The sequence below is a fragment of the Heteronotia binoei genome, chromosome 9, assembly GCF_032191835.1.
Source record: "Heteronotia binoei isolate CCM8104 ecotype False Entrance Well chromosome 9, APGP_CSIRO_Hbin_v1, whole genome shotgun sequence".
In the NCBI taxonomy this organism is placed as follows: Eukaryota; Metazoa; Chordata; class Lepidosauria; order Squamata; family Gekkonidae; genus Heteronotia; species Heteronotia binoei.
In genome coordinates, this window is record NC_083231.1 from 108,346,971 (window position 1) to 108,373,049 (window position 26,079).

At 47.3% G+C, this 26,079-nt stretch overlaps 1 protein-coding gene across 1 annotated transcript in view; it reads right to left on the reverse strand.

The window, feature by feature from the left end:
- FRAS1 (Fraser extracellular matrix complex subunit 1) overlaps nucleotides 1-26,079 on the reverse strand; it is a 523,356-nt gene that overhangs the window by 204,550 nt on the left and 292,727 nt on the right. The window contains 2 exon segments of the mRNA XM_060247149.1: nucleotides 14,329-14,472; nucleotides 19,892-20,032. Coding sequence (XP_060103132.1) covers nucleotides 14,329-14,472; nucleotides 19,892-20,032 — 285 coding nt within the window.

Below are 26,079 nucleotides of genomic sequence, written 5' to 3' on the forward strand. Positions count from 1 at the left end.
TCTCTGTAGCCTACAGTTCTGCTTTGACCATGTGGACATCAAAAAGAGAGCACATGCACCATTGATCTCTCCGGGAGAGGAAAAATAAGAGAAGAAAAAGCTGAAAGTGAATTGGGTGGACCATGGGGAATATGGCGGAGGAAAAGGGGAGGGAGAGACGTACTTTACATTGAAGAAGATGCTTTAGAAGTTTCACTACAGCATTTTGTTGATGCCCTCCACCTCGAAATGAATACAGAGTTCTCTTTAATGTTTCTTGCAATCTCCTATGCTGATATTTTCTCTATATTTTTCAAGAGTCACATGAGAAATGAATGGGGAATCTAAGATTTCAGGTTTTCACGGCTGGTAACATCGTTAGGGATTGTAGAATCTTTCGGGATCAAGTGCCGCGTTCTACTGGAGAAAGTTTTCCTTCCAGACGTTTCGTTCTCAGCTGCGGAGAACATCCTCAGTGGCGTTGCAGCTGCGATGTTCTCTGGAAAGGAAAACGTCTGGAAGGAAAACTTTCTCCAGTAGAACATGGCACTTGATCCCGAAAGATTCTACAAACCCTAATGGGGAATCTATTTCATGGTTTGTTTAGGCACCATCACCATCTGTAAGGTAGAAAGGAAAAGCTGCACCAAGGACTCAAACAGGCATAGGTTTCCCATAAATCAGGGCTTTTTTGTAGCAGGAGCTCCTTTGCATATTAGGCCACGTCCTCCTGATGTAGCCAATCCCCTTGGAGCTTACAGCAGGCCCTGTACTAAGAGCCCCGTAAGTTCTTGGAGGATGGGCTACATCAGGGGTGCGTGGCCTAATATGCAAAGGAGTTCCTGCTACAAAAAAAAGCCCTGCCCATAATTATGAGAACTGAAGTGTCCCAGATCGTCTTAATGAGCACTGATATCCTTTTCCACTACCTATAGATAACTACAAGCAATTATGAATCTCTGTTTATCCCTCTCTTGAGGTTGACTTTGACCAAGCAAAGAGAGAACAGAAGGAATCCTACCCCATCATGGGATTGGAAGGACCTTGAGAGAACACTGGCCCTGTCAACTCTGCCAACACCACCACTGCACACATCTACAGATACTTTTAGGTGGGCAGCCATGTGCTCTTCAGTAGAAAAGCAAGAGTTGAGTTCAGTAGCGGCACCTTGTGAATACTGTGTTATCCACTGACTCCTGTCTTCTCATAATATGACCAAAGTACAATAGCTTCAGTTTAGTCCTTTTAGCTTTTAGAGAGAATTCAGGCTTCATTTGAACCCACTTATCTTTCTGCTTGGCAGCGCACGGTATTTGTAAAACTCTCCTCCGAAATCATGTTGACTAGATAAGGTAATCGAATGCATTATGTGCAGAGCTGTTTTTGTAGCAGGAACTCCTTTGCATATTAGGCCACACCCCCTGATGTATCCCATCCTTCTGGAGCTTACAGTAGGCCCTATAAGAAGAGCCCTGAAAGCTCCAGGAGGATTGGCTCCATCAGGGGTGTGTGGCCTAATATGAAAAGGCGTTTCTGTCGCAAAAAAAGCCCCCGTTATGTGGCAGGGTGCAGAATCACATCTCCTGATTCTCCACGATCTGTGCAAATATGCAACCGTGCCCGCACTGAATCTCTGCAGAATAGCCAATCCATGTGCAGAGTTCAAGGGCAGAACCAGCAAGTATAATCCTGCTCATTCCACATGTGTTGATGTGCTCCCTGAATGACAGCATCCAAGTTGCATCTAGGAAATTCGAAAACTCATGCCCTGTGACGTCAACAGGCACCAACAAAAGAGGATTCATATCGTGGCACAGACAATTTTAGAAATTTCCCTTCAGCTACACCAGTCCCTCTGGAGCTTTTGGCAAACAATTTTTCTTTCAGCCTAGCCTTGCTGGGTCCCGTGGGAGAAAATACGATGGGGTTGCCCTCCTGATGCTCTGGAAGAGAGGAATACAAAATGCAATGGATAAAACTCATTGGCTGGTTACAGACCACCGGCTCAGGGCGGCATCAAGCCGACCAGAAAGTGAACCGACCAGAAAAGGAGCATCCGGGAGTGCGCAGATGGCACACTGCCTGCCCCCGGGACAGGGACAGGCCACAGGCGCCCTGGAGGAGCAGCCAAGAGCTCACACACCTGTCATAAGAACATAAGAGAAGCCATGTTGGATCAGGCCAACGGCCCATCCAGTCCAACACTCTGTGTCACACAGTGGCAGAACCTGACTGCTCAAGCAATTTCATTGAATGCCCACGAGTTCTTGTATTGTGAGAAAGGGAGAAAATACTTCTTTCTCTACCTTCTCCATCCCATGCATAATCTTGTAAACCTCTATCATGTCACCCCGTAGTCGACGTTTCTCCAAGCTAAAGAGCCCCAAGCGTTTTAACCTTTCTTCATGGGGAAAGTGTTCCAAACCTTTAATCATTCTAGTTGCCCTTTTCTGGACTTTTTCCAATGCTATAATATCCTTTTTGAGGTGCGGTGACCAGAACTGCACACAGTACTCCAAATGAGACCGCACCATCGATTTATACAGGGGCATTATGATACTGGCTGATTTGTTTTCAATTCCCTTCCTAATAATTCCCAGCATGGCGTTGGCCTTTTTTATTGCAATCGCATACTGTCTGCTGCTCCCCGGCTGCTTCCTGGCTGTCCAGACGGCTGGGGGCGGGGGCCCATCAGAACTGCCTCAGATATTAGGTACTACTTTGGAAATGATACCTTTCTGAGGCAGCTCTCATCCGGACCAGGAGTACAGGGCAGGGACAGCAGGCAGATGTTTGCATCTGGACACACTTTTTAGATCCGCTTGAGAAGAAGACGACTGCAGGTTTCCACCCTGCCCTTCTCTCTGAATCAGAGTCTCAGAGCGGCTCACAATCTCCTTTATCTCCTTCCCCAACAGCAGACACCCTGTGAGGTGGGTGGATTTGAGAGGGCTCTCATAGCAGCTGCTCTTTCAAGAACAACTCCTGCGATAGCTATGGCTGATCCAAGGCCATTCCAGCAGCTGCAAGTGGAGGAGTGGGGAATCAAACCCGGTTCTCTCAGATAAGAGTCCGCGCACTTAACCACTACACCAAACTGGCTCACTCTATTGGATTTATACCCTGCCATTCACTCTGACTCTCAGAGTGGCTCACAATCTCCATTATCTTCTTCCCCCACAACAGACACCCTGTGAGGTGAGTGGGGCTGAGAGAGCTCTCACAGCAGCTGCCCTTTCAAGGACAACCTCTGCCAGAGCTATGGCTGACCCAAGGCCATTCCAGCAGCTGCAAGTGGAGGAGGGGGGAATCAAACCCGGTTCTCTCAGATAAGAGTCCGCGCACTTAACCACTACACCAAACTGGCTCACTCTATTGGATTTATACCCTGCCATTCACTCTGACTCTCAGAGTGGCTCACAATCTTCATTATCTTCTTCCCCCACAACAGACACCCTGTGAGGTAGGTGGGGCTGGAGAGGGCTCTCACAGCAGCTGCCCTTTCAAGGACAACTCCTGTGAGAGCTATGGCTGACCAAAGGCCATTCCAGCAGCTGCAAGTGGAGGAGTAGGGAATCAAACCCGATTCTCTCAGATAAGAGTCCGCGCACTTAACCACTACACCAAACTGGCCTGCCATTCCTGGGGCAGCTTTAACCAGCCATCATCCCCTATCCTCCAAAATTCCTTGTTCCACTCCGTTTTGTTCTTGTGGCGATCGCTGTGAGCTGCTGTACATCCATTGCTTATGTACCTCCACTGTGTGCCACAGCTGCGTCGCCTGGGTTGATTTTTACAAAGTGTTTCCGATGATTGCAAACTGCTGCAAAAACACTGCGGCAGGGCAGTATGCAACATCGTAGCCCGTAAAAACAAACGGACAAATAAATCACATGCTTCTGGAATCCCACCTCCACTGGCTTTCAGAAAGGTTCTTCTCATTGCCAATTAAATTAACTCCTGTTAATTGGTTCCCGTAGCCTCCAGCCTTCTTTCAACCTGAGTAACTGCCCTCCCTCGCTGAAGACAGAAAAGAGTCATTTTCCTTGCTGAGACACACAGGGTGAAAAAATTTAAAAGTCTCCCACGGTTAGAATGTTCTTTTTTGCCACGGGCGTCTCTTGTTGCAATTAGGTTGCAATCAGCAAACAGTTTCCCCTCCGGGTACCGAAAGAATAAGATGTGACTTTGAATGCAAAAAAGCGTTCCCTTGAAGTTTCAACACACTGTTCTCCTTCTCCCTCGAGGATCCGGAAAAGAACATTCTGAATTAGCATTGATGGATGACTAGATAGCTATGAAAATATTGTTATAGAAGTCAGGTGTATGGGTTTCCCCCCCCACCCCTGAAAAAAGCCCTTGCGATATTAAGACACACATTACATAACATAAATGTAGTGTTTTCAGTTGCACGGTGTTTATGTGACAGCTGCTTGTTAGCTGATGATTAATAACCTGCAAAAATGAATTCACCGAGTGACATTTCCGTAAGTGTTTGGAGATCGAGACGCAGGAAAAAGGGGGAGCCGCACACTACAAATCAAAAAACAACATTCCGTGACAAGCCACTGCCACGCCACAATTCTTCAAGAGTGCCAATGAAGCAATATATGCAAATTGTGCAGCTCATGGAAATACGAGTGTTTTTTTCAAATAGATCGCATTTGATTGGCTGACTGCAGGAATGAGCCGTCGCGTGTTTTGAACAGCAAGATGAGGAAAGGTCTCTTGAAGAAGGTGAAAGTTTGACTAGGGTCACAGAAACAAGCATGGGGGGGGGGGGTGTGTGTGCGCATGCATGTGCTTGTGTGCCAAGAGCCGTTAAGTTGCTTCCAAAGCAGCTCAAGCATTCTAGTTGCTCTTTCCATTTTCAAGTTTCTAGCACTTTCATTTAGATGAATGGATGGAACCATATGCTGCGTGGGGTCCTTTCTTTGATTCCTCACAACCAGGGCATAGAGGGTGAGGCCTTCCCCTGCTGCTGCTTCACAGTCAGTGAGATGTAGCGGCTAAGAGCAGTGGCCTCTAATCCGAAGAACTGAGTTTGATTCCACAGTCCTCCACATGAGGCCATCTGGGTGACCTTGGGACAGTCACGGTTCTCTCAGAAGTCTCTCAGCCCCACCTACCTCACAAGGTGACTGTTGCAGGGAGAGGAAGGGGAGGTGACTGCAAGCCTCTTTAAGACTCCTCAAGGTAGAAACAAATGGGATATAAAAACCTTCTGTAGGGATGACATTGCTGTCACCTTAGGTGGGGGGGGAGCTCTAAAATTTGGAGGCAGCGGCTGAAAGGGACTGAGCAACTTCACTTCAGATCAATTCCCACTACAGACACCAGTCTAAAATTATTCTATCGCTCTGCTCAGCCTTTAGGGCTGCCCAGAAGAAGTAAGAGCCTTGCGAGACCTTCCCTAGTTCCACAAGGCTTGTAAGACAACTTTGTTTCAACTCGCCTTCAACTGAGCTAGGAGGATACCTAGAGGGCTGAATACACTGGAAACAACACTAGCACCAAATTGCTTTTAATGTTTTTTAATTGTTCACTGGTTAATCTGTTTAATGTCTTTAACTATTCAGAAGTGTAAATTTTTTTATTGTTGTGAGCTACCCTGAGCCTGCTTCAGCAGGGAGGGTGGGCTATAAATCCAATAAAATAATAATGATGATGATGTTCCTACTGGGGGAGCAGGATATCTCTCACTCCCAGTGGGCCCTTTCTGGCACTGATCATCCGGGCAGTGAGAGAAAAAATAGGGGAATGGTGGCTGGGTTCCATTGCGGGCGTCACTTCCTGCGCAACCAGAAGTGACATCATCACGATAACATGGACACTCTAGAATTCAGTCAAAACTCTGTGGCGAAACCATAGAGTCTTGCCCAAAGTGTGAGAGAGTAGCTGGCAACACAATGACGTCACTTCTCTTCATGCCAGAAGTGATGTCTGTTTTACTTCTTAATTTCTGTTTTTCACAACAAGAGTCAGAAACAGCAAGATGTGATATCAGCGCATCAATAGCAACATCAGTCTTTCTCCAGCAGGGCTGTCAGGTCCCGCCTGGCTACTGGCAGAGGAGGAAGGGGCTCAGGGCTGCCAAATCCAGGTCAGGAAAATCCTGGATATTTGGGAATGGAGCCTGGGGAAGACAGAGACCTCACTGGGGTCCATAGAGCCCACCCTCCAAAGCATCCGTTTTCTCCAGAGGAACTGATCCCCATAGTCTGGAGATGAGCTGTAATTACTGGGGATCCCCAGGTCCCACCTGGAGACTGGCATCCCTATTATGGAGCCTTCCTCTCTGACCAAAGGGGCTCATCCACCAAAGAAGAAGAAGAAGATATTGGATTTATATCCTGCCATCCACTCTGACTCTCAGAGTCTCAGAGCAGCTTACAATCTCCTCTACCTTCCTCTCCCACAACAGACACCCTGTGAGGTAGGTGGGGTGGAGAGAGCTCTCCCAGAAGCTGCCCTTTCAAGGACAACTTTGCGAGAGCTATGGCTGACCCAAGGCCATTTCAGCAGCTGCAAGCGGAGGAGTGGGGAATCAAACCCGGTTCTCCCAGATAAGAGTCCGCGCACTTAACCATGACACCAAAGTGCCACTTTCCATCTGAGGAGGGCTACGATACAAGCCTTCCTCTCTGGAACCTGCCTTACATCAAGATAGAGCACTGATCCACTTAACCCAGAACTGGCTACACAGATTGGCAGCAACTCTGCAAGCTCCCAGACACTGAGAGATCTTTTCCTGTGCTTACTGCCTGTGGCCTTTTAACTGGAGGCTAAACCCTGGAAAAAGAGCCCTGAGGCGCAGACTGTTAAAAGCTGCAGTACTGCAGTTCTAAGCTCTGCCCACGACCCAAGTTCGATCCCGGGTGGAAGCTGGGTTTTCAGGTAGCTGGTTCAGGTTGACTCAGCCTTCCTTCCTTCCTTCCGAGGTCGGTGAAATGAGTCCCCAGCTTGCTGGGGGGAAAGCGTAGATGACTGGGGAAGGCAATGGCAAACCACCCCGTAAAAAAGTCTGCCGTGAAAACGTTGTGAAAGCAACGTCACCCCAGAGTCGGAAACAACTGGTGCTTGCGCAGGGGACCTTTCCTTTCCTTTTCCAAACCCTGGAAACGTTGGTAGGCAAAGCGAGCCAGCCCTTTTTTAAAAAGCGGAGAAAGAGGCACCAAAGGGGAAAAAACCAAGCTGCACAATTAATTTGGACTCAAGTCTCCCTCCCCTGCCCCCCCCCCCCCCACAACCCTTTTTTCCCTATCAGTACCAATCTCTGCTTTCTCCATCTCTGCTGCTAGAAGACAGAAATAATAACTTCGGCTGTGGGAGAAAACAAATAAGCTGTGAGAAATGATTTCTCGAGATCAAAGAAACGAACCATTTGGTTTCCTAAAGCCAAATGCAACGCAGTGAAGGGGAGTGGGCCCTAGCGATGAACTCAAGAAGGATAATTTGGAAGAGTTTTGCATTCCCCCCCCCCCCCACCACCCTTTCTTTCTTCTCCCTCTCCCCAATCCATTATCTTTTTTGGAAGCGCTGAGTGTTGGCATAAGCCTCTCCAGTCTTATCTTCCCCTCAATAAGCGGGAGGAAGAATGGCCACATTAAAGCACTGAAGTGACTGGACCAATTCCCAGGCAGCATTTCTACTTTGCCCTCCCGGTAGATTAAAATGCAATGCATCTCTTCTAAATAGGTAAGTGCAATTAGCATCTCCTGGCTGAGGTTCGTGCGTGCAGTCTGGACTGCGCATGATCCACTGAGAAGACTGGGGGAAGCTGAGTTCAAATCTACCCTCTTCCACAAAGCTTGTTGGGTGAAATCTGGCTAGTCGCTTTCCCTGGGTCTGACTTACCTCGCAAGGTTGCTGTTATGAATAAAATGTGAAAGGGAGAGCCGTATATGTTGGTCTGAGGGACAGCGGCTCAGTGGTAGAGCATCTGCTTGGTAAGCAGAAGGATCCAGGTTCAATCCCCAGCATCTCCCAACTAAAAAGGGTCCAGGCAAGTAGGTGTGAAAAACCTCAGTTTGAGACCCTGGAGAGCCGCTGCCAGTCTGAGTAGACAATACTGATTTTGATGGACCGAGGGTCTGATTCAGTAGAAGGCAGCTTCATATCTCATATGTTCATATCAGACAGGCAGAAATTTTAGGAGGAGGGATGGTGGCTCAGTGGTAGAGCATCTGCTTGGTAAGCAGAAGGTCTCAGGTTCAATCCCCGGCATCTCCCAACTAAAAAGGGTCCAGGCAAGTAGGCGTGAAAAACCTCAGCTTGAGACCCTGGAGAGCCGCTGCCAGTCTGAGTAGACAACACAGACTTTGAGAGTCTGATTCAGTAGAAGGCAGTTTCATATGTTCATATGAGCTCCTTACAAAAAGGGTAGGATAAAAATGGACAGGATAAAAAGCCATCCCGGTGCATGTCCCATTGAAATGGAGACACTTTCATACAGCTGTCCTCCATTTTGACAACTCCTGTGCACTTTCCCTGTGTCCGGTGTCTACTTAGGTTTCTCCCTACCCACTTCCTCTCTCGACCCAGCCTGTTAGATTTCTCCCTAGCCACTTACTCTCTTGAAATAGCCCATCTATCATTCAGAGCTCTGCCAATATACCTTTTCTGAAGACCCATTCATTTCAATGGGTCTTGGGCACTTTCCCAGCAGATCATGTCCTCTGTCTATATGAAAAAATCTTAGCCTTTCTGCACCCATTCTCCTACTTGACATAATCCATAGCCCATTGGTTGCTGAGGGCAGGGGTAGAATTCTAGCAGGAGCTCCTTTGCATATTAGGCCACACACCCCAATGTAGCCAATCCTCCAAGAGCTTACAAGGCTCTTTTTTTGTAAGCTCTTGGAGGATTGGCTACATCAAGGTGTGTGTGGCCTAATACGCAAAGGAGCTCCTGCTAGAATTCCACCCCTGGCTGAGGGGAATGTCCATGTTCAGAGGCACTAATCCTCTGAAATCCACTAGGAGTCAACATCAGGGAAAAGCCTCGGCCTGTTTGCCCTGTTGTTGATGCTTCAGAGGAACTGGTTGGTCGCTGTGCAAGGTAAGATTTTGGACTGGTCTGATCAAGCACAGCTCTTCTTATGTTCTTATCCATCATTCAAAGCTCTTCCGGTACCATTTCTGAGGATCTCTCCCTTTTGAGAGCCAGTTTGCTGTAGTAGTTAAAAGGGGTGGACCCTAATCTGGAGAGCTGGGTTTGATTCCCCACTCCTCCTCCACATGCAGCAAGCTGGGTGACCTTGAGTCAGTCACAGTCCTTTCAGAACTGTTCTCTTAAGATCAATTCTCCGAAGCCCTCTCAGTTCCACCTACCTCTGCTGTGGAGAAAGAAAGGGAAGGAGATTGTAAACTGCTCTGAGACTCTTGAGTGAAGGGTAGGGCATAAATCCAGTCTCCTCCTCCTCAGTGGGTGCTGTGCGCTTCACTAGTGAATCGTGTCCACTACCTATAGGAATAAATCGTAGCTTTCTTCCCAGCCACCCCCTCTCTTGACATAGCCCATCCATCATTCAAAGCTCTGCCAATATACCTTTTCTGAGGATCTCTTCCTGACAGTCTTGGCCTCTCATATATTAAAAACTCAACTCAATTCAGACCTAATCAATTTCTCTGACAGGTGGCCCACAACATAGACTCAGCCATACATTTTTAAAATTTTATTTATCTGGGACTCATAGCTCTGCGTGACCTGCTAAAAAAAAAATTCCTAAACACATACATGGCAGAGAAATGGAGCCAAAATATAACTAATAAAACCCTCAAAATACCAGCTTTACACCAGTTACCAGTACTCAGCCCCAATAAAACAGTCTTATAGAACTTTCATAAGAAATATGAAACTGGACTGCTGGAGTTGTGTGGGATGAGGAAATGGGAAACCCAGGTTCAAATCCGCACTCTGGGCCAATTTCTGCATCGCCCTCTCCTCAGGTAGGGTTGTCAGTTCAAAGTTCAGAAATGGCTGGAGATGTTGGGGGTGGAGCCTGAGGATAATAGGGTTTGGTGAGGGGAAGTGCCCACAGTGGGCCATCAGGCCATCGAGTCCACCTTCCAGTGCGGCCATTTTGTCCAGGGGAATGGATCTCTGCCATCTGGAGATCAGCTGTAACCCCAGAAGATCTCCAGGCCCCACCTGGAGGTTGGCAAGTCCTATCTCCAGATCCGCCCCCAAGAACTTTGCTCAATGGGTGCTGCCATTACCATGGCTGGAACTAGGGTTGCCAGGTCCAATTCAAGAAATATCTGGGGACTTTGGGGGTGGAGCCAGGACCAAGGTTGCGACAAGCATGACTGAACATCAAAGGGAGTTCTGGCCATCACACTTAAAGGGACTGCACACCTTTTAAATGCCTTCCCTCCTCTTATTTCTAATGAAGAATAGGGGCATCTTCTTTGGGGGGCTCTTAGAACTGGACTCCCTAGTCCAAGCTTATTGAAACTTGGAGGGTGTTTTGAGAAGAGGCACTGGATGCTATGCTGAACAATCGTTGCCTCTACCTCAAAAAACACCCCCCCCCCCCAAGACCCAGATACCCATGGATCGATTCTCCATTATACCCTGTGGGAATTGATCTCCACAGAGAATAATGGAGTGCCTAGCAGAAATCCACCCCCTGCTTTCTGATGACCCTGAAGCAGGGGGAGGGGCTCCAAACTGGGGGATCCCCTGCCCCCACCTGGGGATAGGCAACCCTAGTTGGAACTCAGCTCCCAGGCGTGATGATTCAAAGCAGAATAACATTATGTGGGGAAAAGGGGCCTTATGCTTCCCCCCTGATATTTTCCAGATCTGAAAAGGCCCCAGCGACACTGGGGCAGTTTGCATCTACTGGTGGCTACAAGTAAGTTTCTCATAATGGTGAAAACAGCAACTCCCTGGGGTCCGCTTCAGATCAGGAAAAACGATGCAGGTTGGAAGGCTTATCCTCCCTCTACCCACAGTCACAATCTGAATTGGGCCTTGTGGACTTGGACTGATTTCCAAGCATGGAACTCACAGTGCACGTCTGATCGAAAGTCCTCATAGAAGACCAAGCAAGGACGCAAGGAAAATGCAATTCATTCCCTGACTTAGATAGTCCAGGCAAGCCTGATCTTGTTAGATCTCGGAAACTAAACAGGACAAATCTGGTTAGTACTTGGATGGGAGACCTCCTTGAAATACCAAGTCAGGAGGACAGGGGCAGGCTTTATTCAGCCGCCTCTCTGAATATCCTCCGGGCCCTGAGCAGGGGTCAGTCACCAGAGGCTGACATGACTTCCAGGTGCAACACACACACATGTACAAAAAATAGAAACAAAAAGAAAACAGAAAATATAATTCATTATTGGATCCTCTGCTACAAGACTCATATGTAACCTCAAGTCAATCACAAAAATGCAGTCTATCCTAACTTGTAGGGTTGTGAAGACAGAACCGAGAAGGGAAGTCTCATACAGATGCAACAAAGAGCATTTTAACCTTTCAGTCATCAGTCAAAAGTAGATCTCTGCTTGGTTATTAACTCCTCCCCCTTAAATGCAATTCTTTCCCTCCCCTTTACAATACTAGTAGTAGAGCAGAAGAGTCAGATGTTATTCTATTTATTTATTAAAGCATTTACATCCTGCCTTGATTTGTGGTTCAAAGCAGCTGTCAATAATACTTAAAAACGTTTTTTCCGTTAAAACCAAAAATAAAATAAGCAAACCCTAAACCTTCCCCCCCTCATGCCCCCTGAAAAGATGTCTGCCATTCAAACCAAGCAGTGAAGGGTTAGGCCTCCTCTGGTTTTCTCACACAGCTCTGAGGTGAATTGATGTGTGGTTTTAGTCTTGTCTGTTTTCACTCAGCCATGATACGGTGCACTTATTCCACAGCACTGGACAAGTCTCTGACTGTGAGCCAAACCCACTGCAGAGTTCAGCTGAGAGAAAAATAAGAACAGTCAACTATCTATGTGGGATTTTGCTATGTGGCACGGGAGGGGAAGATGGGAATATCTCTTTTTTATTTTATTAAATATCCTGCCTTTCTTGTCATGAGGAAACTCAAGACAGTACTTCATGGGAGATTTTGGAAGAAAGGAAGTAGAAAGTATTGAGCATGTTCTTTGTACTGTGATTATTACTCTGATATTCGTATTAAATATTGTTAATGGATCAGTTGTTAATGGATTCAATAGACCAATCTGATAATTATAAGTCCATTTTTCTTCTTTCCTCAAAAAACGCTGTAACTGTTGAAATGGTAGCAACTTTTTTCATATCTGCCTTTTAAAAGGCGAGATTTGCATTAATTGAATTAAGTAGCCCTTATCTCCTGTAGACTTCTTAGTCTACAATGCCAATAAAGGTTGATGTTGTTGCTGAGACAAAGGAGGAGGAGGAGGAGGAGGAGAAGGAGAAGGAGAAGGAGAAGGAGGAGGAGGAGGAGGAGGAGGAGGAGGAGGAGGAGGAGGAGGAGGAGGAGGAGGAGGAGGAGGAGGAGGAGAAGGAGAAGGAGAAGAAGAAGAAGAAGAAGAAGAAGAAGAAGAAGAAGAAGAAGAAGAAGAAGAAGAAGAAGAAGAAGAAGAAGAAGAAGAAGAAGAAGAAGAAGAAGAAGAAGAAGAAGAAGAAGAAGAAGAAGAAGAAGAAGAAGAAGAAAATTTGGATTTATACCCTGCCCTTCACTAGGAGCCTCAGAGCAGCTTACAGTCTCCTTCCCTTCCTCTTCCCACAATAGACACCCTGGGAGATAGGTGGGGCTGAGAGAGCTCTGAGAGAACTGCTCTTGAGAGAACTGTGACTGACCCAAGGCCATCCAGCTGGCTTCCTGTGGAGGAGTGGGGAATCAAGCCTGGAGTTGTGTGCTTCGGATGGTATTTGTCACTGGAATTTATATTGTAACACAATGTCGTCGTGGAAAATACTGCAATTATATTTTGATATTGTTTTGTAACACGGAGAGTATTTTTTCTGTCATTTCCTGATTGTTGAACCTCCGTGGTCCCGGCATTGTTTGACACTCTTAACCAGTATACAAAACTGGCTCTAAAGTCAACAAATCTGGCCATAGCCTTCCAATCGCACCTCAACCTAAAATAGATAAATCAGCCAAATACAGCAAATTCAGAAAGGTGAGACTCCTGTGAACAGCTTCCTAAAATGAACTGTTTTACAGCAATACCTGAACACTGCTAGAGGGATGGCATCAGGAAGGCCATTTCAGGGGACTGGGGCTGCTGCTGATAATGTCCATCATAGGGTTCAGGTTGCCAGACTCAGGTGGGGCTTGAACACCTCCAGGAATTTTAACTGATTTCCAGAAGACAGAGGAGAAAATGGCTGCTTTCGAGGGTGGACTCCAGGACAATATACCCTCCCCTTCCCAAACCCCTCCTTCCCCAGGCTCCACCTCCAAAATCTCTAGGAATTTCCCAGCCCAGAGTTGGCAACCCTACATGAAGCTGAGGCCACGAGCAAGAGAAATCACAGCACAACAACCAGAACAAGCGGAGGACGGGATGGAGGGAAAAGGCTGACTGTCCCATATCCCAAGAGGCCTCTTCTGATCTTCAGTTTTCAATTTGCTTTCATTTGAAAGTGGCTTGGGAGTGTTTATGGCTGAAAGGCAGCCTACAAATTAATACATTAAAATAAAAAAGATGTGCATATATATAAAAGAGCACTCCAGAGGAAAGACAGGATAGAAACGTGAGAGAGGAATCACAACTTGTACTGAAAACCACAGTGCAGGGGTCCCCAACATACAGAATAGATTGGATTTACACCCTGCCCTTCACTTGGAGTCCCAAAGCACTTCACTTGGAGTCCCAGTTTGTACAATATAAACTGGAGAGCCAGTTTGGTGTAGTGGTTAACTGTGCAGACTCTTATCTGGGAGAACTGGGTTGGATTCCCCACTCCTCCACTTGCACCTGCTGGCATGGCCTTGGGTCAGCCATAGCTTTCGTAGGAGCTGTCCTTGAAAAGGCAGCTGCTGTGAGAGTCTTCTCTCAGCCCCACCCACCTCACAGGGTTTCTGTTGTGGGGGGAGAAGATATAGGAGATTGTAAGCCACTCTGAGTATCAGACAGAAGGGCAGGGTATAAATCTGCAATCTTCTTCTTCAATCTCCTTTCCCTTCCCTTGCCCCTAACAGACACTCTGTGACTGTGAGGTAGGTGGGGCTGAGAGAGTTCTGACAGAAACTGCTCCAGAGCAGAACAGCTTTGGAAGAGTTATGACTGCCCAAGATCATTCTAGTGGTTCCATGTGTAGCAGTGGGGAATCACTACACCCCATGTCCAAAGGTCCCCTCCCACAAAGGTTGGGGACCCCTGCTGGAGCATATTTCTGGCGCACTTACCAACACAGTATCCCACCAGGTTAAGGTACTGCTGTTCGTTGCAGGAAGTCCGACATCTTCTATTTGCAAACGTGGCGTGGGGTTGACAGGTCACACAGTCAGCATCCGAAGGGCCCCGGCATGTTTTGCAAGAGGGATGACAGGCTGAATGGGCACAAGGAGACAGAGAGACAATCAACGTCTTTGACAAAAAAACAAAGCATTTCTTTTGTAGAGGACAAAAAAAAAGTAAAGCTGCAAGCACCGGTCGTTTCCGACTCTGGGGGGTGACGTTGCTTTCACAACGTTTTCACGGCAGACTTTTTACGGGGTGGTTTGCCATTGCCTTCCCCCGGTCATCTACACTTTCCCCCCAGCAAGCTGGGGACTCCTTTTGCTAACCTCGCAAGGATGGAAGGCTGAGACAACCGTGAGCCGGCTACCTGAAAACCCAGCTTCTGCCAGGATCGAACTCAGGTTGTGAGCAGAGCTTGGACTGCAGCTTTACCACTCTGCACCACGGGGCTCGTCTAAGAGCACAAAACATAGATTTAAAAAAAACAAAAACACAGATGCTTGCCCGGAGCTGCTTAATTGTTGATGGAGTTTGGCAGCAGAAGTACAAGAAGCGCATCCGTTTCTTGCTCTGAATTTGTGACACGTTCAACAGCAGTTCACGAAAAGGTGCACTGCCCTCTTGAGCAAGGGCTGCAGCTGTTGCACCAGGGCTGGATTAACCCTCATGCTAAGTCAATTACAGAGCTCTCCTCCAGCCCTTCAAAGGGCCACTCTACTAACCTAAGTACCTAAAGCCTATTCTATAGATTTGAAATGAAACAATCTGTCATGCACATATGGGCTTTGATCTCTTCCTGCAGCAATAGCCAACGCCGTTCACATAAACAACTCTCGTGTGGCGAGAGAGGCAAGCTAAAATAGATGCTCTCCCCGTATCTTTGCAACATTTCCTCCTCCATAAACTTAAGTCTGTAGCAATCTCCAAATGAGAAACAATGACCCAGCACATGGTTACCAAGGAAAAAAAAAAGTTTAACTCATCTGTCAACCCGTGGCAAATAGACTATCCTCAGGCTTCTCCCTCTAACCCCCCCCCCCCAAAAGAAAAAAAAATGGCAGTACACTTTTCACAAGCATTTCCCATTAATAAAATCAAAAGGGCAATTCTCTGTTATCTGTATAGCTATGAGCCAGGCATTCCTCCGGATCTGGACTCACAAAATTCAGCCTGCAAATTAAATGGAATCTTTACTGAAGATTAAGGTCCACATTCATCACAGCCTTGACGTTTCTAACAAACACATGCTGTAGAGCAAGGAAGAATTGTGGAGTGCCTCCGCCACCTCTCTCTCTCTCTCACACACACACACACACACACACACAGATCACCGCAGTTTGATTTACAAAAAATAATAGAAAAGAACAAAAGCAGAGAAGATTATAAACACGGAGAGCAGCGGACCATTTTATTCAATATATTTTGGAATGCTTTCTCTATATAAGCATAAGTAAGTTGGGTTTGGGGCCATTTTTAATGGACAAGGGCTTTTAAAATTAAGGAAGTCCCAGGTTCAAAGCCTGGAAGGTCAAATACAGGGCACCATGGCACACGCAACTCCCTTTTTTAGTGCCCACCAGACAACTGTAGGAAGCAGCGAGGGGGGCAGGTATGACTGCTGGAGTCTGGTTGACTACTGGAGATTTGATTGGCTGTCTAAGAGAGGGAAGGTACCAGCTGGATATTAGGGAAAACTTTCCTTACAAGAAGAGTTGTTCTATGATGGAATCAGCTACTGAGGAAGGTGGTGAGCTCCCCATCACCGGCAGTCTTCAATCAGTGACTGGACAAACACCTGTCAGGGATGCTATAGGCCAGGGGTAGGGAACATTGGCTCTCCAGAGGTTTTTTTGCCTACAACTCCCATCAGCCCCAGCCAGTGTGGCCAATGGCTGGGGCTGATGGGAGTTGTAGGCAAAAAAACATCTGGAGAGTCAACATTCCCTACTCCTGCTATAGGCTATTTCTGCGCTGAGCAGGGGGTTGGACGAGATGGTCTGTCTGGCCCCTTCCAACTCTGAGATTCTATGATCCTGGGTGGGTGTATCTGGCTGGGCCCTGGGTCAAGGAGGGAGACATCACAACTGATCATAGGGGATGTCTCGTCGATGCGTGTTCTCACCCATGTTATCTGACAACACTGCAAAGGAGCGCATAGGTTTGGCGACGGGGATGCAGAGGATGGATAAGCAACAGCCACCACTGCCAACCTACGAACAGGTGCTTCATTCCTTCCCCACCTTCACACCCACAATTCTGCTCCCATTTGTGCCTCTCCCTCGCTTCCCCAAATCTGCTTTCCCTAACTCCTCCGTCATCCTTTGCCAAGGCTTCTCCACCACAAAGCCCAATAAAACAAACAGATACACTTTTTAACAACGATAAGCACTCCCCAGTTGACCGTTCGAGTGCAGAACAGCTAATGAAGCCCTTTAAAAAAAAAAAAAGGTGCTCATTACCAGCAAGGATGTTCCCCAGCCCCACAGCAATGTGTCACAATTGTGCAAACCATATTTGTTTCTCTCCCTCTCTGCAGGCCAGGCATCCCCGCCCCCATCTCGGAGGGAGCACAACCCCTCCTCTGCTCGGAAAGACAAAACCCCGATGAGGAAGGGTTTCCATTCTGCAAAAAACTTCATCCGCTGGAATCACCAAAGTACAAGAATAACGTCATAGAGAAGTGGTTTCCTTATCTTGATTGTGTAAATTCAATTACCTCTGCAGATGAGATACTACCACCAGAACTGTTGAACTTTGTTGTTTTGTAACTGATGGTTGGCTTGATTCAGACCTTTCTTGTACGGCTGTACTGCGGAAAAGCTTCTGCGTAAGATCTTTAAGCTCTGGTTTGTAACATTTTTTTTTAATTTTTTGCTATAATAAAATTGATAAAATATAAAAAAGGGCTTCATCCACCTTGCTTATGTTATGGGGCATCAAAATGTAAACGGGACCACGGAGGAGAGACTAAGCCACAACAAAAAAGAAAAAACATATGAAGCAGAGGTCCATCAGTGGCTATTGGCCACAGTGTGTATATATAGATATATATAATTTTTTTTTAGCCACTGTGTGACACAGAGTGTTGGACTGGATGGGCCACTGGCCTGATCCAACATGGCTTCTCTTATGTTCTTCTGTGACACAGAGTGTTGGACTGAATGGGCCACTGGCTTGATCCAACATGGCTTCTCTTATGTTCTTCCGTGACACAGAGTGTTGGACTGAATGGGCCATTGGCCTGATCCAACATGGCTTCTCTTATGTTCTTCTGTGACACAGAGTGTTGGACTGGATGGGCCACTGGCCTGATCCAACATGGCTTCTCTTATGTTCTTCTGTGACACAGAATGTTGGACTGGATGGGCCACTGGCCTGATCCAACATGGCTTCTCTTATGTTCTTCTGTGACACAGAATGTTGGACTGGCTGGGCCACTGGCCTGATCCAACATGGCTTCTCTTATGTTCTTATGTGACACAGAGTGTTGGACTGGATGGGCCATTGGCCTGATCTAACATGGCTTCTCTTATGTTCTTACACTCCAAGTAAAATGCAATTTTAACTTGTTGTGAATAATAAGTATCAAAATACAAAACAAATATTATCCGTACATATCACCAAGTTAAAACCTCATAAGTTACTCAATGCTCCTACTGCCAATGCTCCTACTGTTCCTACAGCCATTGGCCATGCTGGCTGGGGCTGATGGGAGTTGTAGGCAAAAAAAAACATCTGGAGAGCCAATGTTCCCTACCCCTGGCCTATAGAATCCCTGACAGGTGTTTGTCCAGCTACTGATTGAAGACTGCCGGTGATGGGGAGCTCACCACCTTCCTCAGTAGCTGATTCCACCGTGGAACAACTCTTCCTGTAAGGAAAGTTTTCCCTAATATCCAGCTGGTACCTTCCCACTCTTAGGCAGCCAATCAAATCTCCAGTAGTCAACCAGACTCCAGCAGTCATACCTGCCCCCCTCGCTGCTTCCTACGGTTGTCTGGTGGGCAGTAAAAGTAGGCAGGAGGACCACCTACTTTCAATACTGGACTGAATGTAATTTAGCGGCTTTCGGCCAACATAAGGGCAGTAGGAGCACTGAGTAACTTATGAGGTTTTAACTTGGTGATATGTCCTGATAATATTCGTTTTGTATTTTGATGCTTATTATTCACAACAAGTTAAAATCGCATTTTGCACGGAGAGTTTTTTTTTTCTTTTTGTTATGTTCTGCGGCAGCAGAAGATCAAATCATGACAAGTATTCCGGTGGAAAGGGCCGGCAAGTCGCATCCAACTTATATTGACCCCATAAGCATTTTTTTAAGGCAAGAGGTGTTCAGAGGTGCTTTTGCCTTTGCCTGCCTCTGCGTAACAACCCTAGACTTTCTTGGTGGTCTCCCATCCACGTGCTAATCAGGGCCCACCCTGCTTAGCTTCGGAGATCAGGCAAGCCTGGGGCATCGGGGTCAGGGTCATGAAGAGTAGGGGGCTAAATCCAGGTGGGCAGCCATGCTGGTCTGAAGCAGTTGAACAAAGTAGGAGTCAAGTAGCACCTTTAAGACCAACAAAGTTTTGTGCAGACTGTAAGCTTTACTATGCATGCACACTTCTTCAGACGAGGGGATGGGGTACAGTGAGCTGAAATACTTATAGCTGGTGGGTTAAGAGTGTAAACGGATACAAAGTTAGAATCAAATGGCAAAATAGTGTAATAAATTGGAAGACCGTTTGGTCTGGATAGCAATTGTGTGGGAAACCAATAAAAGGTAATAAAAGTTCCAATTAATTGCTTTTGCTACAAGTCTAGGTAAAACAGGACATGTATTTCCTAGTGATGTTCTTGTCCACCTAATTTACTTTTTATATGTTATATGCTCCATGTTAAAAAGTAAATTAGGCAGACAAGAACATCACTAGGAAATACATGTCCTGTTTTACCTAGACTTGTAGCAAGAGCAATTAACAGGCAACTTTTATTACCTTTTACTGGTTCCCCACGCAAATGCTATCTAGACCAAATGGTCTTCCAATTTGTTACACTATTTTGCCATTTAATCCTAACTTTTGTATCGGCTTACACTCTTAACCCACCAGCTGTATGTATTTCAGCCCACTGTACCCCATCCATCTCCTCGTCTGAAGAAGTGTTCGTGCACACGAAAGCTTACAGCCTGAATAAAACTTTGTTGGTCTTAAAGGTGCTAGTCGACTCCGACTTTGTTCTGCAGTATGGAGCTACGAAAGCCACCCAAGTAAGGTTTGTTTGGATGTTTTAGAGGGTAGCCATGTTGTTCTAGAACTGCTAAATTTGAGTCCCAAAAGAGACCAACAAGATTTTTGAAGCATGAGAATCAGATCTAATAAAGGAGGCTCTGACTCTTGAAAGCTCAACCAAATATATATATATATGGTAGTTCTGATGGATTTCTTTATCTTGAACTGCCCCACAAATGAGCAAGGGTGAAATCGTAGCTGGCTTGCAATGAGACGATCGACAGCATGGACTCACGATAGCAATGTGCCTCTCGATGATGCCATCCCACTGGACACGCCGACAGACACTGGCCTTCGTAAAGGACTTGGGAATGGGCACACGCTGTGCAGTTCTCGGCAAACTTCTCGACACAGGAGGAGCAGGAGGAGTGGCATTCTGCAGGGAAGACACGGGACAGGGGGAAATAACATGAGTGCGGCTAATTGAAATGACCCAGTTTTGCTTTCTTAGGGCATCTTCTCAAGTTCCCTTGTGGTGCGAGAACTTTTGCAGTGGGACTCCCTCAGAAGCCTCAGGGCACATGGGGGCTGTTTGGCAGTTCTTCCCCATGACAGCATGGTGCAGTGGCCCTAGGTCGGGGTGGCCAAAATGGCTTAACGTAAGAGACACATAGAATAAACCTCAGATGTTTGAGAGTCACAAGACATGGACATCAGAGGTTTGAGAGCCATAAGACAGGGAGGGAGAGAGGGAGGAAGATGGGGAGGGGAAAGAGAGGGAGGGGTGGAAAGAAAGCAACTTTAACTTTAGATGCATTCTCCCAGCTGGCCGACGGGGTGATGAGGACTTCAAGAGCCACATAATAGGTGTGAAAGAGCCACGTGTGGCTCCCAAGCTGCAGTTTGGCCACTCCTGCCCTAGATTCAATCCCCATCAATTGCACTAAAAAACCCCCGCTGTGGTGTAGTGGTTAGAACACTGGGAGACCGTGGTTTAAGTCCCTAATCTTCTGGGTGACCTTGGGCCAGTCATTCTGTCTCAGTTTCACAGGGCTCTTGATGCAAAGATAAAATGGAGGAGGGCAGAATTATGTCATAAATTACTTTGGGGGCCCACAAAGGAGAAAAGGGGAGTATAAAGAAATAGGAATGACTCTAGTTTTCAAGACAGATGTTGCTATGTGCACGGTAGCAGAGGGCAGGTCTCCAGCTATAATGAAAGAACCCCTGGCAGTTACCCCAGTTCCCTGCTGGTACTTCCAAGGCCAGAAAGTCAGCATGGTGTAGTGGTTAAGAGCGACAGGTTTAATTCTACACTCCTCCATATGAAGCCAACTGGGTGGTCTTGGGTCAGCCACAGCTCTTTCCGAACTCTCTCAGCCCCCAAAATAAGTCTAGTTTGCCACCTAGTGATTCATAATGCTAAAAGGGCTAGAACTTCAGCCTGCCAGACGATCTTTAGCTCTCCTTGTCAAGAATGGTTCTTGCCATGATTGTCTGTCACTTCCAGAGTCCATGCTTTGCATAGCGTGCTGCTGCAAATACATTGTTACGTCTGTACTTCATGAAGGAATCTTTTCCACCCTGAGAGAATGGTACCAAGGCCATGCACAGTTATCTGACTCTCGGAGAATGCACTTTCGTTTCTGGCTTACAATGAAGGTCTGAGATATTATTGGGGGGAGTGGGGGCTTGCTATTGGTAGATTTTGGTGCTTAGCCTTTTGAATGTATAACGGATGGACCTGAAACTATATCTAAAGGAACTGAGGTTCTGGACCTCAGTTTCAGCAACTAGAGTCATGCTCACTGTAACTAGGGTTGCCAGTCCCCAGGTGGGGGCAGGGGATCCCCCATAGAGGCCTCCCCCCACTTCAGGGTCATCAGAAAGCAGGGAGGGGAGAGAGAAATGTCTGCTGGGCACTCCATTATTCCCTATGGAGACTGATTCTCACAGGGTATAATGGAGAATTGATCCACAGGTATCTGGGGCTTGGGGGGGGCTGTTTTTTGAGGTAGAGGCACCTAATTTGCAGCATAGCATCCAGTGCCTCTCCTAAAAACACCCTCCAAGTTTCAAAAAGATTGGACCAGGGGGTCCAATTCTATGAGCCCCCAAAGTAGGTGCCCCTATCCTTCATTATTTCCAGTGGAGGGAAGGCATTTAAAAGGTGTGTGGTCCCTTTAAATGTGATGGCCATAACTCCCTTTGGAGTTCAATTATGCTTGTCACACTCTTGTTCCTGGCTCCACCCCCAAAGTCTCCTGGCTCCATCCCCAAAGTCCCCAGATGTTTCTTGAATTAAACTTGGCAACCCTAACTGCAACTATCTAAGTCTTTAATATGACCGCCCTGTTCCAAGTCCACCTCCACCCCACTATGAAGTTCTATAATGGTTTACTGTGTGGATGACCTCCAGTTACTCATTCATTTTAATACGCCATTGCCCACTTCTCTTCCTTCACTGAGCTCAAGGCATCAGACAGACCTTTCTCCGGAAGCAAACATTAGCCAGACACAGACTTGTTTAACTTCAGCATCGTGTGCTTTCAGGCCCACTGTAGCCTAGTGAAGATGCTGGCTTGCGGAGATTTTTCACATTCCGTACCCAAGTGCCTTATAGTCACTGGCTGATATATGCAGCTTCCCCTGATGAACATCCACATTCATGGGTACTAATCGTCTGAATCCTAGAGTGAGGAGGCAACATCAGGTGAAGGCCTCAGCCTCTATGCCCTGTTGTTGGCCCTGCAGAGGAACTGGTTGGCCACTGTGTGAGACAGGATGCTGGACTAGATGGACCACTGGTCTGATCCAACAGGGTTCTTCTTTGGTTCTTATGAGGAAAAGGCCTCAGCCTCTATGCCCTGTTGTTGGCCCTGCAGAGGAACTGGTTGGCCACTGTGGGAGACAGGATGCTGGACTAGATGGACCACTGGTCTGATCCAGCAGGGTTCTTCTTTGGTTCTTATGAGGAAAAGGCCTCAGCCTCTATGCCCTGTTGTTGGCCCTGCAGAGGAACTGGTTGGCCACTGTGGGAGACAGGATGCTGGACTAGATGGACCACTGGTCTGATCCAGCAGGGTTCTTCTTTGGTTCTTATGAGGAAAAGGCCTCAGCCTCTATGCCCTGTTGTTGGCCCTGCAGAGGAACTGGTTGGCCACTGTGGGAGACAGGATGCTGGACTAGATGGACCACTGGTCTGATCCAGCAGGGTTCTTCTTTGGTTCTTATGAGGAAAAGGCCTCAGCCTCTATGCCCTGTTGTTGGCCCTGCAGGGGAACTGGTTGGCCACTGTGGGAGACAGGATGCTGGACTAGATGGACCACTGGTCTGATCCAGCAGGGTTCTTCTTTGGTTCTTATGAGGAAAAGGCCTCAGCCTCTATGCCCTGTTGTTGGCCCTGCAGGGGAACTGGTTGGCCACTGTGGGAGACAGGATGCTGGACTAGATGGAACACTGGTCTGATCCAGCAGGGTTCTTCTTTGGTTCTTATGAGGAAAAGGCCTCAGCCTCTATGCCCTGTTGTTGGCCCTGCAGAGGAACTGGTTGGCCACTGTGGGAGACAGGATGCTGGACTAGATGGAACACTGGTCTGATCCAGCAGGGTTCTTCTTTGGTTCTTATGAGGAAAAGGCCTCAGCCTCTATGCCCTGTTGTTGGCCCTGCAGAGGAACTGGTTGGACACTGTGGGAGACAGGATGCTGGACTAGATGGAACACTGGTCTGATCCAGCAGGGCTCTTCTGATGTTCTTATAGACAGAGTCATGAAGGAAGTCTATCAATGGCTACTAGCCATGGTGACTGAGGGGAAGGAACCTCCATGTTCAGAGGCACTAATCCTCTGGATCCCAGAGCCAGAAGGCAACGCAGGAGAAGGCCTTGGCCTTAATGCTCTGCTGCTGGCTGTCCAGAAAAACCAGTTGTCCACTGTTACTGGACTAGAAAGACATGGGTCTGGACATGGGTGTTGCTGGACATGGGTTCAGAAGAACCAATTCTCCAGTTGCTGGACTAGATGGACATGGGTCTGATCCAGCAGGGCTCTTCTTATGATGGTCACCACTATCAATGTTACAACTGTGGTGTTTGCACAGCAGGGCTGCCAACCCGCCAGCAGGACGCAGGCTGCCAGGGGATCCCTGCCCCCGAAGAGCTCCATCGGCGCGCACTGTTCTCAGTGGGATGTTGTCACCCAGAAGTGACATCATCACACTGGGGCATCGCGCCAGGGATGCTCCAGGACTCACACTAAAACTCTATTCTACCATAGAGTTTTACCGTGAATCCTAGAGTGTTTCCAGTGTGACGCTCTAGGACTTGCGCTAAAACTCTATGGTACCATGAAGTTTTAGCACAAGTCCTAGAGCGTTCCTGGTGTGATGATGTCACTTCCAAGTGACGTCATCATGGCAGGGTCGGCACACGCCAATGGGGCTCTTAGTGCACGCGAGGAAGAAGTCTCCTGCCACAGCAGTGGACTTGGCAAACTTATTACGTATCATACCCATCACACAGGTGCTGTTTTTAGCAGCACACCAAAGCTGCATCTCAAAAGATCTCCAGCCCCCTCCCTCACTGCCAATAATTGCCTATCTATTCAATACATTTATTTATTTAATTCAATGTATAGCCCACTCTCCCCAAAACCAGGTCACACCTGTCCTCCAGGGAGCTCAGAGTAGTGTGCTTGGTTCTCCCTTCCTCATTTTTTCCTCCTTACAAGTATAGGTAATCAAAAGAAGCAAGTATGCAAGGACTCTGTAGGCAGCAAAATTCTTTATGCAGCTCAAACTTCCCCCCCAGAATTTACCAAGCCAAGGCACTGTCTCCGGGATCTCTCTATCACTCATCTTGCCAAACAATTTGGAAAGCTTTTTTAATAATGGTGGAAGAGAAGAATCAGCTTCTGGTTCCAACTAGCGGAGGTGGAAAGTGCCATCCAGTCGCAGCTGACCTCACAGGACAGCGGTGTTAAACTCATTTGTTACGAGGGCTGGATCTGACGTAAACGTCACTTTGTCGGGCCAGGCCATGTGTCCCATAAAATGTAATGTCAGGTACCTGAGATATTTTTCCACTCACCATGACCCATAACCCTCCTCAGCAGAACTCGGGGTCAAACCAGCCCTCCTCACCCCTTATGGTGCCAACTCTGGGTTGGGTGATCCCTGGAGATCTGGGGGAAGACCCTGGGGAGAGCTAGCATCTAGGGAAGGGGGGGATCTCAACAAGGGGCACCCTAATATAGGCCCTTCCACTCCACATTTGGACCGGTTTCCCTCCAGTTGCTTGCGGGACGGATAAGAGCTCTGGATGAGCCAGTTCCATCCCTTGAGCCGCATGTTTAACATATCTGCCATAGGGTTTTCAAAGACCAGCAGAGATAGCTTGCCATGGCCTGCCTCTGCGTAGCAACCCAGGCCTTCCCCGGCAGTCTCTCATCCGAAGAGTGACCAGGGCTGACTCTGCTTAGCTTCTGAGATCTGAGAAAATCGGGCTAGCCTGGACTATCCAAGTCAGGGATCTGGTTGCAGCTAGCTTTGCCAAATGACATTGAAACTAATTTTGTCTTCTGTGTATTTCCCCCTCAAAAAAAATCTATACTTATAAGCCAATCTGTTTGCTGCAGAGGAGCCACATTCAGGACACAAATGCTGAATTGGTGCTTTGGAAAGACAATCGGAGGCAGAACACACAGCTGACTGTTAACAGAAGGCCCTTGAGCACAACAAAAGCCAAACTACCTTTGGAAAGGCCACTCTCCCAATAAACGTCAACAAAAACTAATACACAGTGCAAAAAACCCCCACTTTTTACTAGCCAATCATTTCCAGGCAATTTATTAGGGAAGATGAAAAACAAAAGTCAGGCCGGTCAGCAGAATCTCTCCTTTGGAGCCGGCCTGCAGATGTAACCATCTAACAAATGTCTGGCCTCCTTAAAGGTTTATTGAACTGTTGAGCGGGTTTTTCAGAGGCTTTTTTCCCCCCTCTTTGCCCTTTCCATCACTTGCAAAGCTTTCACTGGTCTCCTGCATTGCACTGGTCTAAGCAGCTATAAACCATGCGCCATGATCTCAAAGAAACGGCTAACCGCAAAGGAGCCGTCACGCAAAATGCCAGGGAGCAATAAGCAAGTTTGAAACCTACAGTTACCCACGAATTTAATGTGGTCCAGCCTAGACAACCAGCTCCTGGGTATGTGCAGAGCAGTTGTGGGGTTTTTTTTGCTCTAGAATAGAATCATAGAATCACAGAGTTGGAAGGGACCTCCAGGGTCATCTAATCCAACCCCGTGCACAATGCAGGAAACCCAAAAATACCTACCCCAAATTCACAGGATCTTCATCGCTGTCAGATGGCCATCTAGCCTCTGTTTAAAAACCTCTAGCTCTAACTCTTGCTATGCACCCTAAATGTCCTCCTGACCTAGCTGAACTTCAAATGCCTGAAAAAATACTAACTGCTGCCACCTGTTTC